General features: G+C 37.5%; 1 protein-coding gene across 1 annotated transcript in view; it reads right to left on the bottom strand.

The window, feature by feature from the left end:
- Positions 1-17647, bottom strand: part of HYDIN (HYDIN axonemal central pair apparatus protein) — a 429930-nt gene that overhangs the window by 303936 nt on the left and 108347 nt on the right. Inside the window, exon 10 of the mRNA XM_063597736.1 lies at positions 11804-11903. Coding sequence (XP_063453806.1) covers positions 11804-11903 — 100 coding nt within the window. The remainder of the gene's footprint in view (positions 1-11803; positions 11904-17647) is intronic.

Here is a 17647-nt window from a genome sequence, read left to right as displayed (position 1 = left end):
CTGGATAGAGTTTCTGGATGGGCTGGGAACCTGACTGTTTCTGAGAGTTACAAGAATGGAATATGGGTTGCACTATTTCAGCGGAACCATGTCTTTATGGGGTAGTGTGGTACAGGACAGGGATCAGGACTGTCACAACCTAGAATTCAAATCTTGGATTAAGAAGCCCCACAGACAACTCACCTAAATTCTCTAAGCTTTAGCCTTCTCATCTGTAAAATAAAGAGAATAATTCCAGCCTACCTTACTGAATTATTGAGACACAAATAAGATTAATCTGCAAGTGTCTTTGTGTTTATATACAAATGCGTTCATATACTATAATGTGAACATAAAATTATTATGTAAATTTGATTTATGAGAGAGCTGATGTTGAATATCAGTGAGAAAAGATGGATCATTTAGTGTAAAGAGCTAAAACAGCTGGAAATCCACATGAGATCTATGGCAGGCTGAATAATGGCCTCCAAAGATATTCACATTCTCATTCCTGAATCTGTAAATATTACCTTATAAGTCAAAAGATGTGATTAAGAGTTTTGAAATGGGGAGATTATCCTGGATTATCTTGATTATGGTAGCTTAAAAATCATCTTGAACTCTGGTAGTAGGAGTCCTTTCATTTTATTCTTCTTTTCCAAAGTTGTTTCAGCTATTCTAGGTTGTTTGCATTTCCATGTGAATTTTAGAATCAGCTTGTCAATTTCTACAAAAAAACCATCTTGGATTTTAATTTTGATTTCAATTAAATCTATAGATGAATTTGGGGGAGAAATGGCATTAAGATGTCATTAAGATATTATTGAATAGCCATATTGAATTTACCAATCTATGAACAAGCTATAGTTTTCTATTTGTTTAGGTCTTTAATTTCTCTCATTAATCTTTCATAGTTTTCAGTATATGGGTCTTATATACATTTTGTCAAATTTATCTCTAATTATTTTATATTTCTCAATGTTATTGTAAGTGATACTGCCTTTTAAAATTTCAGTCCTCTATATAGATCTCATATCCTGCAACCTTGTACTAGTTACTACACTTACTTTGTAGTCTTTGCTTAAAATGAATATTCTCCAGCATCGTCTCCACAGGTTTTGATTCAATAAAACATATATAAAACCCAATAATCTACATTCTTAATGAGTAGCCAGGGGGATTCTGATACAGATTCTCTAAGGACATTACTTTGAGAAAGATATGAAAATTAATAACATTAACTTCTGATGGTATGTCCAAGTTAACTGATGCAGCCCATTCTTCCACCCAAAATACAAAAAAAATAGAATTGATTAAAAACATGGCAAATAAATATTTTTAATGCTTTTCCAGGTTCAAAATAAAGGAAAGAAAATAACAGGTTCTAGAAATAAAAAGGGAACTCAGCTAGCATAGTAAACTAGTGAGATGACCCAAAGAAGGCCCAGAGATGTGTAGAGTAGATACAGGACTTATGGTTTAGTGGGTCCAGTTATACCCTCACAGAGAGAGGACACAGCCTTGTTCCCATCTGGGAATGGAGAATTAAACTAAGATTCTAGCATAAATCCAGGACCGTAGAAAAACTACCTCTTTTCACAAAGGCAACTAGAATAATTCTACTCATTGGTCTAGGGAAGCAGTGATGAAGCCTGTCTTCTACTTAGAATTCTGAATAGGAGGGAGAGCCTCCTATGATAAATCAAAATCCCATGTACATATATAATATCGAAATTTAGACTATCTGATAGGTGCAAGAATCAGAAGCTGAGAAAATAAAAAATCACAGGACCCTTGGCAGAAGAAATAAAAATCTGCTCTGAGGGAATAGTTTCATAACTCGGTACCCAAGCTAAAATTGAGTTCATAATACAAACATTTCAAGCCATCTGAAGAAACAATCTAGTAGGAGGAAAATCAGTGATTACTACAAACATGTGAGCTGGTATCCTAAGAGTTTGAGGTAATAAAAAAAAGTCTCATATAGCATTCTTAAAATCTTTGAAGAGATAAATGAAGAAATAGAAAGCATAATGAAGGAATAAAATATGAAAATATTCAAACTATATATAACTTCTAAAAATAAAAAGCCAAGTCAATGAATTAAAAACTGAACAGATGAATACACTGAAGAGTAGATATAGCTGAAGAAAGAATTAGTCAACTAGAAGAAAGATCTTAGAAAAATACCCAGAATACATCATAGTGAGACCAGAAATGTGCAGAGACGTTTAAGAGACATGGTAATTCCACGGGAAACACATATATCTAAAAAAAAAAATTCCAAAAGGAGAAATTTGAGATAAGAGGAAAACAACATTGGAGAGATGCTGAGTAACCAATATGTAGCATATTACTTACTTATTACCCTGAAAACTCAAAAGTGTTTTCAATGATTGGGGTGATTTTCTTTTTAATAAATCTAATTCAATCTCCATTCTTTAATTCAATTAAGATAAAAATCAGAAGCCCTGAATTGTCTTTAAAATTCAAAATTTTCCCTTTTATGACTCACAGAAAGCAAATGGACAATGAGGTTTCATCTTAATTGGATCTCTGAAGGAAGTGGGAGCATCTGGAATCATTTCCACCATGCTGCTTTTCTGCATTTGACTCCGTTACCTAGCAATGCATTTCACAATGTTACCTAGCAATGCATTTCACAGTTTAAATTAGAGAGTATTACTTCTTTTTGAAGTTCCCATATGCTGATCCAAACCAAATATATGTAGCTTCCCTTTGCATTTTTTTAAAAAGGTAATCTTCCTGATAAAGTTAGGTATTTCCACATTCCATTAGAAAGTCAAAATAGATGAAAGATCAGTTTCAAGAGCCAGATCAAACCATCAGCAAGTCTTTATAAATATCTAGCATACAGATTTAACTATTTCTAAGAAAACAGAATGACTTAAAATGCAGAAAAATTATTCAGTTTCAGATTAATGGAAAGGCTTTTCATGATGTTATATTTGCCATAACATGCTTAGGGTGCTTCAGTGACTGCCAACTGTACTCAGCAGAAAGTCCAATGTCCTTAGGCTGGCATCCAAGGGCAGCCCTTTATGAATGGATCCTACCTACTACTCTAGCTTTCAGCTTCATTTTCCTTCCCTCTCTCTCTCTCTCTCTCTCAATCTCCATAGCAGTCACACACTAAGAACTTGCAATTCTTTGCCACTTCATGTTCTTGCTATGTATTTTCACATAATGCTTCTTTATGTATTTTCACAAAGTATTTCCCTGACTTACATGCCCAGCCTTTGTTTATGTTTTTACGTGCTTAACAAATACTTCAAGGGTCACTTTCTCTGGAAAGCTTTCCTTGACATCCCAAGCCTGAGCTGTGTACCCTGTATCCGCTTCTATAATAATAATCAACTTCTATAGTAGCAGTGCACTATAACTGTTGGCTATGTGTCAGTTTCCTCCACTGAATTCTATGCTTTCTCAGGGCAGGAACTATGCTTTTGTACCTCTTTCTACTCATGGTGCCTAGATATCAAAAGCTTTCAAAAGAAAAGAGGATTGCAGTTGGAGACGTGGGTTAAATCTCATGCATCCTCAGAGGCCTCCCTTATGACCAGTAGCCTTCCCTGTTATTTCCTGTCTCTGAACATATATTTACATAATGGAACACTGTACAACAATGAAAATGAAATACAACTAGAGCAAAAGTAGCAACATAGATGAGACATGTAGGCTCATTTCAGATATGTACATTTCAAAACAGGCATTACTAAATTGTATTGTTTAGAGATACATACATTGGGTAAAAACTATACATGAAAGCAATTGCAACAAAAGCAAAAATTGACAAATGATATCTAATTAAGACTTGGAACCAACCCAAATGTCCAACAATGATAGACTGGATTAAGAAAATGTGGCACATATAAACTACGGAATACTATGCAGCCATAAAAAATGATGAGTTCATGTCCTTTGTAGGGACATGGATGAAGCTGGAAACCATCATTCTCAGCAAACTATCACAAGGACAAAAAACCAAACACTGCATGTTCTCACTCATAGGTGGGAATTGAACAATGAGAACACATGGACACAGGAAGAAGAACATCACACACTGGGGCCTGTTGTGGGGTGGGGGGAGGGAAAGCATTAGGAGATATACCTAATGTTAAATGACGAGTTAATGGGTGCAGCCCACCAACATGGCACATGTATACATATGTAACAAACCTGCACGTTGTGCACATGTACCCTAGCACTTAAAGCATAATAAAAAACAAGTAAAATTAAATTTAAAAAAAAAAGCTTAAGAGCTTCTGCACAGCAAAAGAAACTATGGGCAGACTAAAGAGGCAAAACCCACAGAATGGGAAAAAATATTTGCAAACTATGCATCTGACAAAGATTTAAAATCCAGCATCTATAAGGAACTTAAACCAATTTATAAGAAAAAAACAAACAATCCTATTAAAAAGTGGGCAAAAAAATGAACAAATACTTTTCAAAAGAAGACATATATGTGGCCAACAAGCATATGAAAAAAAGCTCAATATCACTGATCATTAGAGAAATGGAAGTCAAAACCACAATGAGATATCATCTCATATAGTCAGAATGGCTATTACTAAAAAGTCAAAAATAACATGCTGGTGAGGTTGTAAAGAAAAGGGAACACTTATACACTGTTGGTGGGAGTGTAAATTAGTTCAACCATTATGGAAAGCAGTGTGGTGATTCTTCAAAGAACAAAAAATAGAACTACCATTCGACCCAGCAATACCATTACTGGGTATAAACCCAAAAGGATATAAATTGTTCTACCATGAAAACATGCATGTATATGTTCATTGCAGCACTAGTCACAATAGCAAAGATGGAATCAACTTAAAAGCCCATCAATGGTAGACTGGATAAAGAAAATGTGATACATATACACTACAAAATACTACGCAGCCATAAAAAAGAATGAGATCATGTCCTCTGCAGGAATGTGGATGAAGCTGGAGGCCATCATCCCTAGCAAACTAATGCAGAAACAGAAAAACAAAATACTGCATATTCTCACTTATAAGTGGGAGCTAAATGATGAGAACACACGGACACAAAGAGGGGAACAACAGACACTGGGGCCTAGTGGAGGGTGGAGGGTGAGAGGAGGAAGAGGATCAGGAAAAATAACTATTGGGTACTAGGCTTAGAACCTGTGTGACAAAAATCTGTACAACAAAAACAAAACTTCACACGTACCCCTGAACCTAAAAGTTAATTTTTTGTTTAAATCATAAGCAAAAAACCAAAAACAAAAAACAACAACAAAAAAAGCAAGGATATGATGGTCATCAAGAACAGAATGGTGGTGATTTCAGGGGAGGCTGCAGTGAGAGGAGTATGATTGGGAAGGAACACACTGAGGCTTCTAGGGGCTGAAAATATTCTATTATTGATCTCGGTGGCAATAACATAGTGCTTGCCTTATAATAATTTGTTATAATGTACCGGTATGTGTATAAGTTTCCAATTGTTGCTACAAGAAACTGTCACAAACTTAGTGGCTTACTGCACAAATGTATTATCTGAAAGTTCTGGACGTCAAAAGTCCAAAGTGATCTGATCGCTGTACATTATGCATATTGAAACATCACTATGTACCCCATGAATATGTATGGTTATTATTTGTCAATTAAAAAAAATTTTTTAAGATGAAAATACACAACTAGAAACAAAGTCCAAAGTGGGTCTCACTGGGCTAAAATCAACATATTCCCAGGGCTGCATTCCTTCCTGGAGACCCTGGGGTAGGGGGAATTCATTTTCTTGCATTTTCCAGTTTCTGGAGGCTCCCTGAATTCCTTACCTTGTCCATCTTTACTGCCTGGGAATGACTGGTTGAGACTTTCTCATATCACAGACCTCTGACACTGAGACCAATCCTTCTGCCTACTTCTTGGGCATTTATGGACCCTTGTGATTATACTGAGCCACCAACATGATGCAGGATAGTCTCCCTATCTTAAAGTCAGCTCATTAGTAACTTTAATTGCATCTGCTGCCTTGATTCGTCTTTGCCATTTAATGTAACATGTCCCCAGATTCTGGGGGTCACGACCTGGACATCTTTGGGAGGCCACTTCTGTGCTTACCACTAAATGTATTATGTAATTTCTGAATCTGCATTCTATTCAATAATGACACAAGGTTAAAAATTAAATTGCAGTATGTAAATGCAAAGGGTTCCTATGCAATCATGAAAAGAATGACATCTTTTATTTAGTATTGTATATAATCCCTGGGAAATATTTTAAAAGCAATGTTAAAACCATTATGTAAAGTATACTGTCGTTTACGCAAAACGACATGAGGTGGAAAGAATTATTTATATGTATTTGCTTCTACATGCCACGTATATCTTAAAGCAAAGGAAAACAAAACAAAACAAGGGAAGGAGATTTTTTATCTGTCTAACAAGTATTTCTTAGTGACCTAAGACCAAGAGGTTTTACCAACTCATTGAAGATAATAGTAAGGAATCATCAACAGCTCTTGAAAAGACACAGAGAATTGCACAGAATTTACAGGGAAGATAATATGGAATTACTATGTAAGCAAAGCTCTTCCCTGGCAAGCATATCTTTTAATAATCCACTAACAAAATAAAGAAGAATGTCATGCAGATGGAAAATTATACTATTCGGCTTACCCAGGATGTGAATTCTGTGGGAGAATTCAGAATTACAAACAAAACAATAGGGAAATCTCACTTGTTGTGTAATGGTTGGGAACCTCCTGGAGAGTAGCCAACCCCTTGGAATAAGGCCAAGCACAACGTCCACAGGGAGCTGCAGATGGGAGGGAGGTCCCACCACCTGTGGCACAGGGGCCACTGGAGCATTTCCAGCCCATGTCTGACACTGCTGTGCTAACATTTCCTCTAGACCTATTAGGTTGTCCATTGTAGGTGATGCTCGTCTGCAGGATGGAGACAGACCTATGTCAATCCAAAAACTCCTAGTCCATTCTGCATTCATTCTGGGGACGTCTGGAGAATTCTACATTCACATGCAAGGGAGAGGTCAAATCAAAACAGGATTCACTTAGTCATTTTTTTCCAGTTATTTGCTTATTCATTTAATCAACATTTATTGAGTAGCTTTATTTTCTTGGTGCTAGCAGCGTAAGATATACAGGATGAGTCCTGTATGTATGTGTGTATATATATATTATATTATATATAATTATGATATACATAATATATAATAGATATAAAAAATATATGTAATAAATAAATATAATAAAAATATATAAATTTATATATAAATAAAAGTTATATATTTATATATATTTTATATATATTTTTATATATAAATAAAATAAAATGCATATAATATATTTTTATATATCTTTATATATAATATATTTATATATAATTATAAATATATAAATAATATAATATATAAATATATAATATATTTATATATAATTATAAATATATAAATAATATAATATATAAATATATATAAACATATATAAATATATATATAATATATATATTTCATATATATATCAATATATCAATTTCCAAAACAGGCAAAACTATACTATTTTGCTTAGGGATGAATATGTAGGTGGCAAAATTATACATGAAAGCAAGGAAACAACTATCATAAAAGTCAAGGTGATGGTTATATCGAGGGAAGGTGAGGGAAACTTCATTGGGAGAAGACACACACCTGGGGGAGGTGCAGGGTAGCACAGGCTTGGGTCAGGGAGCCCATACTTCTGCACATTCCTAGACTGCCTGAGCCTCTTTTACACAGAAAAAAGTGACTGCATAGATATGGACCGAAAACAGCAGGGTGTGGCAGAATAGGGGAATTGTTGCACTTGAAGGATGCAAATGATGTGCATTCTTGCTGACAGTGCACTCTTATACTCTCCCCCCAGGTTTAAAACAAACACAGCAGCCATACTTTCCTGGGAAACCTAGATATAAAACAGCAGAGGTAAGCAGCACTAGCTACCATCAACGTGAAAGCCATTTTCTCATTCTTACATACGAATGAATGACCATGGACCAGAAGGCATTGGAAGGAACCCCATGAATGCATGAAAGACAAACAGCTGAAAATTATGGGCAATTCAGAGAACATAAGATTTATTTTTTAAGAAACGAAAGTTCAAATGATTATCCCCAGATCAATGAGAAGAAGTTGCATCCATAAACAAACAGTTATGAAACAGGAATAGAGGACAAAAGAGGTCTTGAAAATTAAAAATATTATTGCAGAAATGAAAGATCGCTAGGAAGTATTCAGAAAAAAACTGAGCTGAGTCTCTTGCAAAGCAATTGGCAAATGCTAAAGTTCAGTGCTTGACCTTGACCACAAAGAAGAAAACTTTCCAAGTTTTTGAGTAACACCTGCTTGTACCTCTGCAAGAAAGTTCCAAAATGGAAGATGCCCGGAAACCACTGTGGCAAAATGCTTTCTTGAATCTGTTCAAGACAGGCAAGGAAATTCCTGGATAACAACTGTTCATTCAGGAGGTGACTGATCTGAATTAAAATAAGAAGGTGATAGGCTCTGATCAGTATCTTCAAAGAGAAGAAGAGAATGAATTATAAAATTAGATAGGAGTGAAGAAATAAGGAATTAGAAACCACAGGGGGGAATCAAAAGCTGTACAAAAGAGTCAGTTAAGAAGTAAACTAAAATGAGGCATAGTTGTGAGTAACTGATAAATTGGTAAAAAAAGAACATACTTGATATGGACCTTAGGGACATTCTTTGAGTGACTAGGAACCAGAGCACTGAACAAACAGGTTAAAATGTAATCCCAGAACCTATTTGGCTCTGCAGTGTATAATATTTATGTAAGAAGAAGACTTAACAGTGGTTATCAATAATGATTATGTAAAAATGGAATAGCTCACAGAGGTTAGAGGGAGAAGGCTAGTGGACTAGTCGGGGATAACCTAGTTATAGGCACCAAAATCCTTACACATCAAGAGATAATGTAAAGTTGATGGAACAAAAAATACAGGCTTAAGTGTATTATTTAAGGCTATAAATAAACCTCATAAGATAAAATAAAACAATTGGGTTGTCAGGGGCTGAGGTTGGGGGACAGGATTGTCTGCAAAGAAGCATAGGGAACTTTATGGGGTGATCTCAGATACACATTTCCACATCTTGATTTTGGTGGTTATATGACTATTTAGGTTTGTCAAAATTCACAGAACCATGCTCCAAACAATGATGAATTTCACTGCATGTAAATCCTAACTCAGTAAACTTAGGAAGGGGAAAAACCTAGGAACAGAAAAGTGAACTAAACCCTCATCTTTCATACTGGGGCGTCAAAAGAAAATGTACGAAGTTAATAAATCCACCAAAAGCAACATAAGCATAGAGCTGGCAAGGGAAACCACCATCACAAGAAACAGCCAAAAGAACTTTTTGGAAGTAGCAGTGGTGACACAGACTAACATTTAGCTTCATAATTTTACTATCTACATGTTTTACTTATTTATTGGCAATGGCATTTAAACACAATTCTGAAACATTTTTAAAATGCAGAAAGGTTTCCAGAGTAGTACAAGAACTTCTATTAAATATCTATCCCATGCCCAATAATGTCCTTTATAGCAAAGGGCCCAATCCAGGATCACATTTTGCACCCAATTACCATGTCTCTCTAGTCTCCTTCAACCTGGAACAGTTCTTTGGGATTTCTTGACTTTCATGATCTTGATTTTTTTTTTTTTTTTTTTTTGAGACAGGGTCTCACTCTGTCACCCAGGCTGGTGTGCCGTGGTGCAATCACAGCTCACTGCAGCCTCAAACTTCTGGGCTTAAGTGATCCTCCCACTTTAGCCTACTGAGTAGCTAGGACTACAGGCATGTGCCACCACACTTGATTAAGTTTTTAATTTTTTGTAGAGATGGGGTCTCACTATGTTTCCCAGGACCATCTTGAATTCCTGGACTCAAGAAATCCTCTCACATCAGCCTCCCAAAGTGCTGGGATTATAGCCGGAAGTCACCGTGCCTGGCCGTCACAACCTTGATATTTTTAAAGATTACAGGCTGGTCATTTAATTTTGTTCTTCAATTTGGGATTGCCTGATGTTTCCTCCTGATTAGATCCAATTTAGGTATCTTGGCCCTGATATCATAGAAGGGATGCTGTGTTCTCACTGCATCCTGGCATGTGATCTGAGAGGTTGATTTGCTGTATTATTACTGGGATAAACCAAGATAGCATCTCCCAGGCTTCTTCACTGCAAAGTTAGTTTTCTTCCCTTTATAAAAAGTATTTTGAGGAAAGATGTTTTGAGACTATTCCATGCCCTACTTTCACCCATTTTCTTAAGATCCACTGACGCTTTTACCTGAATTGGTTATTGCAATGATGATTGCCAAGTAGTACATTAAATGGATTCACAGATTCCTATTTATTCAATGGATTATAATAATCTATTAGTATCATTATTTTGATTCTTGACTCATTCCAAATGTGGTCAGTGGGAGTTTCTTTGCTGTCTTCTGTGTCACTTCGACATGTGCCTATCATTCTTTGAGCATTTCCTTACTGTCTAGCAAAGGAGATAATCCAGGCTCATCTTATTCTTTCCCTACCTTGGTCCTGGAGTTAACCAGTTCCTTTCACTAAAGAGTGGCATTTAGAAACCAAGCTTTGGGTGATCGGTGTGCTCACTGCTATAGAGTCTCAAAGCTTCCAGGACTTCTCAATGGACCTAGCTAGGAAATACACATATGCATGTACACATGCATATACACACATTTACATGTATATTTATTTTTATATCTATCTATACATGTCAGTATGAACTCAACAACTCTGAGTTCACATTGACAACTCTAATTCCATTCCAATTTCAAAGGGTTTGGCTTCACCCTATTTTCCATGTTTGTATCTCCTTCCTCCAAGAGTGAGAAACACTGGCTCCCATCATCCTCAATGTATTTACTTTTCTGCTTAATTCCCTGTATGTATCAAATCTCCTGATGTCATCATCAGGTTGCCATCCCACCTGTGCACCCTCCTGGTTGCTCTGGCCTCTGACAGGCTGCCTTCCCATCCCACTTGGAATTATTTTGGTAAAACTTAAAAAGAAAAAAATTAGTAACCAAATACTATAAAAGGAACAAAAAAGGAGATTGTGGGAATTGGTCATAAGCAATATTTTTACTGCTCTAAGAGCCATGGTCCCTGATATGGTTAGGTTTTGTGTCCCCACTCAAATCTCATCTTGAATTATAATTCCCATAATTCCCACGTGTCAAGGGAAAGACTATGTGGAGGTAACTGAATCATGGGGGCAGTTTCCCCCTTGTTGTTTTTGTGATAGTGAGTGAGTTTTCACGAGATCTGATGGTTTTATAAGGGGCTCTTTCCTCCTTTACTCGGCACTTCTCCCTCCTGCTGCCTTGTGAAGAAGGTGCCTTGCTTCCTCTTTGCCTTTCACCATGATTGTAAGTTTCCTGAGGTCTCCCCAGTCGTGCTGATCTGTGAGTCAATTAAACCTCTTTCCTTTATCAATTACCCAGTCTCGGGCAGTTATTATCAGCAGTATGAAAATGGACTAATACAGTTTCCATTTCCTCCACATGCCACCACAATTGTAAAGCACTTTAAAGTTTGATCTGTTATAGGAAGAAGTGAGAGGGGCATAGCTTGGCTTCATAATTCCCCTAATCAATATAATCAATATCATGTACCGCCCATGGCATGATCCCACATGCACATGTGCACACACACACACACTCAGGCACCACACTTCATGCTCTGGGTGCCTGGTAACCTGAGTTTACCACTTGGAGGAGGTCACTACCTAAAATGTCGCAGTAAATGGTCTGTTGATAGAGCTTGGCTTCTAGTGGGTTAAAGTACACGGTGATTTCAGCTGATGAGTTGGGCCAGACATCACCTTCCTGAAAAACATGAAAGAATCATTAAAAAACAATATGACAAAAGAAAGACACTGCTTGTAAGTGTTATTACATTAAAACTCCACGAAATTTTTTTTTCATAAAATTGTATATGTTTAAGGTATACAACATGTTTTGATATATATTTGTATAGTGAAATGATTACTGCAGTCAAGGAAATTAACACATCTATCTCCTCACATAGTTAACTTGTGTGTGTGTGGTGAGAGCACCTGGTCTGTCTACTCTCTTAGCAAGTGCCCAACATATCATACATTATTATTAACTATAGTCACCATGCACTACATTAGGTCTCCAGAACTTATAACTACAAGTTTGTACCCTTTGACCAACATCTCCCCATTTCCGCCCCCAACCCCACCCTCTGATGCCTGGTAACCACCAATCTCTTACCAAACTGTTTCTATGAGTTAGACCTTTTTTTTTTTTTTTTTTTTTTAAAGATTTCACACACATATAAGTGAGATCATGTGGTATTTGTCTTTCTGTGTCTGGCTTATTTCACTTAGCACAATGTCTCCAGATTCATCCATGTAGTCACAAGTGGCAGGAACTCTTTCTTAGTAAGAGTGAATAATATTCCATTGTATGTACACACTTCTTTTTTCATTCTTCTGTCGCTGGACACTTAGGTTGCTTCCACAGCTTGGCCATTGTGAATAATGCTGCAATGAACATGGGGGTGCAGAGCTCTCTTCGAGATCCTGATTTCATTTCCTTTGGGGATATACCCAGATGAGGGATTGTGGGATCACATGACAGTTCTATTTATGATTTTTTGAGGAATCTCTATACTGTTTTCCATAATGTCCGTACCAATCTACAGTCCCACCAACAGTGTACAAGCGTTCAATTCCAGGAAACTTAAAGAGAACATTTTTCTAATAAGTACAAGAAAGCATTCTTTCACCAGCAGATAGTAAATGTATACTTCTTGATAACTTATGAGGTGGTACAAGTTGGAAACAAACTTCAAAGATAACTTCAGTGAATTTATGAACATATAATGAGTTACTAAAGGAAACTAGGGTGTATAAGACATTTTAAAATTAAATGTGTATTCAGTGGCTATTCACTCTTTGCCCAATGTGTTCCCAGTACCGGGGCTTCAGAGAAGCAGAAAGGTGTGGGCCGTGACTGCAGGGAACTCATACCTTAGTGGGATGATAAACATGTATACAAACATTTAACAGTATATGAGGTAAGTGCTGTGTCTATATAAATACAGCCCAGAGGGGTCACAGAGGAAGAAGTACTTGACTTCCTTGCTGGAGGCACCACATTCTTAACTTTTGAGGTGACAGCATAAGGAAACACTCTTACTCTACAAAAACATAGCAATGGCCCAAGGTAGAACAATAGCTTGATCAAACCCTGCTTCTACTCCAGTGTGGCATTTCTCCCTTTAATTGGAACTACCAAAAAGTCATAATCAGGAAACCAAGTTTTAAAATGGTAATGCAAAATGCAATGTATCAGAATCTCCTCGTTAGGTATACTTTGATTAGTATTTTTAACTATGTAATCTGCGGCCTCTTCATTAGCTTCTCAAGGCTGTAAAAAGAGATGCTGATAGCACTTGCCTCAAAGGGGTTCCTAAGGTCTGACAAAGTCATGCAGGTCAAACACTTTGCCCCATGCTCAGTCAGAACTCAGTAAATAACTGACTACTATGATCGATGTTATTTTTGTGCTACTTAGAAGGACTAAGATGAAAGTATTGAAAAGGGGAAAAGACGTGTGTGTTTTTTGTATGATTTTTGTAAATAGGGCCAAGTGAGCATAAACAATCAACCCATCCAGAAATCTATAAACAGTCCCGCCAGCTAAATAGAAAACTAAGGAAAGACAACTTGATAAATAATTAGGCTCCAGCTCCAGACAGTCCCTGGTGCATTCTCTATTTGCAGTCTGGCTAGAAAGAACATACTTCTGGAATAAAGAATTTCGAAAAGAACAAAATGGTTTCAAAATGCAGATATCAAACAAGAGGGAGAAAATAAAAATCTAGAGCCAATTTGGGTTTATTAATTAACACAATCAGTCTTATCAGTATACTTTGCAGGCAGTGTCTTTCCTAACTTCAGAATGAAGGAGGCACAAGGGCTTAAGGGGGAGCAGAGAGGGCTGTAAATATTATGCAGGTATGATACCTCGGGCCATTGCTCTGTTTTTATAGAGTAAGAATGTTTCCTTATGCTGTCACCTCAAAAGTTAGAAACGTGGTGCCTCCACCAAGGAAGTCAAGTACTTCTTCCTCCGTGACCCCCTCTGGGCTGTATTTATATAGACACAGCACTTACTGTAAAATGTTTGTATATATGTTTATCATCCCACTAAGGTATGAGTTCTCTGCAGTCATGGCCCACACCTTTCTGCTTCTCTGAAGCCCTGGTACTGGGAATGCATTGGGCAGACAGTGAATAGTCACTCAATGTACATTTTAAAATGTCGTATACATCCTAGTTTCCTTTAGATCTCACATCCCCAGATCAGCCTGTGAGAATGAAGGTTCCATAAGGGTAGCTGCCGTTCTACCCCCACCCAAACCAGAGTAAGCCATCCCTGGTTTGGGTAGGGGCAGAACAGCAACTACCCTCAGGGAAGCTTCATTCTTCATGGCTCTTAGTAGGTGCTCAATAAATATTTGTTGAATCTGCAATATCTACTCAGTTTGCACACTGTGTAGTCAGTAGCAGATACCTATTCATCTCTGCAACCTACTTCTACCATTTTCTCTTCATCCAGAACCTCAAAAGTCACACAACTGTAAAGCCAAAAGAGACCTATGAGAGCATATGAGGAACAGAGAAGTCCTAAGCACTTTGATGTATTTAGGCATTTCACTGTGGCACCTTTCCAATCTTGAAATAAGTATCTGTTTTCTTCTGATAAATGATAAATATCTGGCCCCTTTTGATTGGTGGGGGTTTTAGTGATATGCAGTGTTAGAAACACTCATGGCTAGACTCAACTGGCAAGGCCAGGCAGATGAGGCAGCTCAGCCAATCAGTGGTGTATCAGTAGTTATCTCATCTCAGGACTACTGAAATCCTGGGCTTCTTACTCACCCATGACACAAACATATTCCTTTGGTGCGTTAATACTCTGCTGTGTTTGGGTAAACAGAATGGACACCGCTAACCTGCTCCTACACAAATGGAATGACCAAAGGGCCAGGGGCTATCTTAGATCCTGAGAGAACCCAGGCTAGAGAAGTCTCACCAGAATTGTAGGAAGTGGCCCCCACTGGAAATCACATAAGCTCAGTGCATGTGGGCAAGTCAGGGTCTTATGGTTTGAAGTGGACCAGGAATGCTTTCAAAAGTATGATCCCAGCAATCCAGGGTCCATGTGCAGAAGAGGGTAACACACTTCAGTTTCTCTCAGAACACTCTTGGACTGCCATCATCAAAGAGGTCTGATTAGCAGAACTGGAGGGATGGGAGTGAGTGGTGATAGACACACTCCAGAGAGGTGACTGGAATCTCTCCAGAGGAGGAAGCGTTGACATTCAGAAGCCATCAGTGAGAGATCATCTGATGTGGAGGCTCCTGGGAGATGGAGAAGCCTTTCTGCTTGGTGAGAAGACCAGCACAAAGAAATCCGAATCGACAGGGTTCAGACTGAGCAAATGGAGCTGTGGGCTCAGTGCTTACTTATTGTGGGCTGCAGCTGTCTTACTCTGCCTGTGACATCCACTTGTAACTTGCAGCCTTCACTGAGCCCGAGAGATAAAGGAAGGACAAACCCTATTTATTCTAAACTCCTCTCCTGGGCTTGGAGCAGGTACCGTGTATTAAGACGGTTGTGTGTACCTGAAAACAGCGTGCTCATTCGGTTTCCTCTCACAGAAGGATGCTTTCAATGTGATTTCATTTGAAGGAGTAAGGAACATGCAGGATATTTCTACTTTTCAGTTGGGATTTAAGTAAAAGAGAAAGAACTTCTATTTCCTTATAGCAAAAACTCAATATAGCATTTTCTATCAAATGGGAGAGCAAACCTCAGAAATAGGTAACAAGCCTCAACTTTAGACCCCACTTCCAGTTTCACGTCTTTGAAAGATTTCATATGACTTCTTTAACACTTCTGAAATTAAATTCCATGTCATTTATGTCTCTGAAAAAAAAACTTTCTTTCTTTATTACTCAGTTCTAACATTTCTGAAAATCAAAACATGCAGAAATTTCCTTCCTGGCTCTGACATCAATATCCCTTCTTCCCAGTTCTACAAAACCTGCCTCATCACACGGATCCGCGTCCCCCATTCTGCGAGCCTTCTACATGTGACCCCTCTCCCATGACTGCCCATTTTCCTGCTCCAAATGAGAGGTTGAGTACATAGGATTGAATCTGTAAGTGACTATGACCTTCTTTGTTGAAAAGAATTGTCAAAATGGCCTTCAGTTATACTGTAATTATCTTCCTTCTTGGTCTTAATGTTTTCTTTCAGATTCGCAATGAGTAAAGTAATTGCATTTTACTTATTAATAAAGTGACCTACTAGAAAAAAATCAACTTTAAATTTTCAAGCCTAAAGCTAATTCCCATATTGCGATTTTTGCCCAAATTATTAAATATCTCTGGACACGGAATTTCATGCTTCCTTCTGGAACAAGAATAAACAACCAAGTGACTCGATGGCCACAGTTCTGAGACTTTCTGAAAGCTGTCTATGAACAAACAGCCACTGGTTTGTGATAGATGATAAATATGATCATGAGAAAGGTGTCATTTAAAAGTGTTCACCTTTTAAAAATTATATCAGCAATACTTAAAGGGGATCTTTAAAAAAAACTCCCTTGAAAATCCTTAAACAAACATCTTTTTTAAAAATTGCCTTCCTTCCCCTCTATTACCCCTCTACCTCCTTTCCTTCGTTTCTCCCTTCCTTCCTTCCTTCCTTGAAAGATTATTTCTTACAAATCTTGTCCCCCTCCCAAAAAAAAAAACCAAAGTGCAAGAACAGAGACTTATATACATATGTAATTTTCCTGGTTTATCTAAAAAGTAGTTTACGACTCAACTTTTACATTTATCAAATAAAATGGTTATGTTCTAGTTCCCAACTTACATTTAGAAGAATGATCCACGTTTGCCCACTCAAATGCTATGCTTTCCAATCATACTCTCTAATCTGACAAGACAAATGTATTTAACTACAAATCATAATATACGTAACCACCCACTGAGAGCTCATGTTCCACACTGTGTAAAGTGCTTATACACATTAACTAGTTCAATCACTACCACCTTGTGAAGTAGTATTATTACTTTAAAGATGAGAAAATCAAGGCAAAAAGAAGTATCTTACCCAAAGCCAGACCAATAGTTTAAGTAGCAGAGCTAAGATTCTGTAATAATTTTTTCCCTGACTTCTCTAAACCCACTGCAATTACAAAAAGAGTCAGGCCTCAACTTCTTCACAATATCATAAAAAAGGCCAGAAGAAGTTGAAAAATACTACAACTCAAGCAGGCTTCGTGAGACCTGGTGTTCCTGTCTGGAAAACATAGCACGGCCCCCTGCATGCTTGTATCCTTCCAGTTACTTCTGGAAGGTGACTCATGGGAGGTTCCTTTGGATGACAAAGTCAACATTAGTACATTGCAGCTCTTGAGAAATGCATGGTGGATCTGTATCAAGCTATCCTGGTGTGGTGCAGGTCAGGGTCCAGTCAGCTCACAGCAGCGGGGGTGAATAATGATGTCAAGAGTAACTAT

The sequence above is a fragment of the Pan paniscus genome, chromosome 18 (assembly GCF_029289425.2).
Source record: "Pan paniscus chromosome 18, NHGRI_mPanPan1-v2.0_pri, whole genome shotgun sequence".
Lineage (NCBI taxonomy): Eukaryota > Metazoa > Chordata > Mammalia > Primates > Hominidae > Pan > Pan paniscus.
Note: the sequence above shows the minus strand (reverse complement) of the source record. Positions and strands in the feature narration are given on the sequence as shown.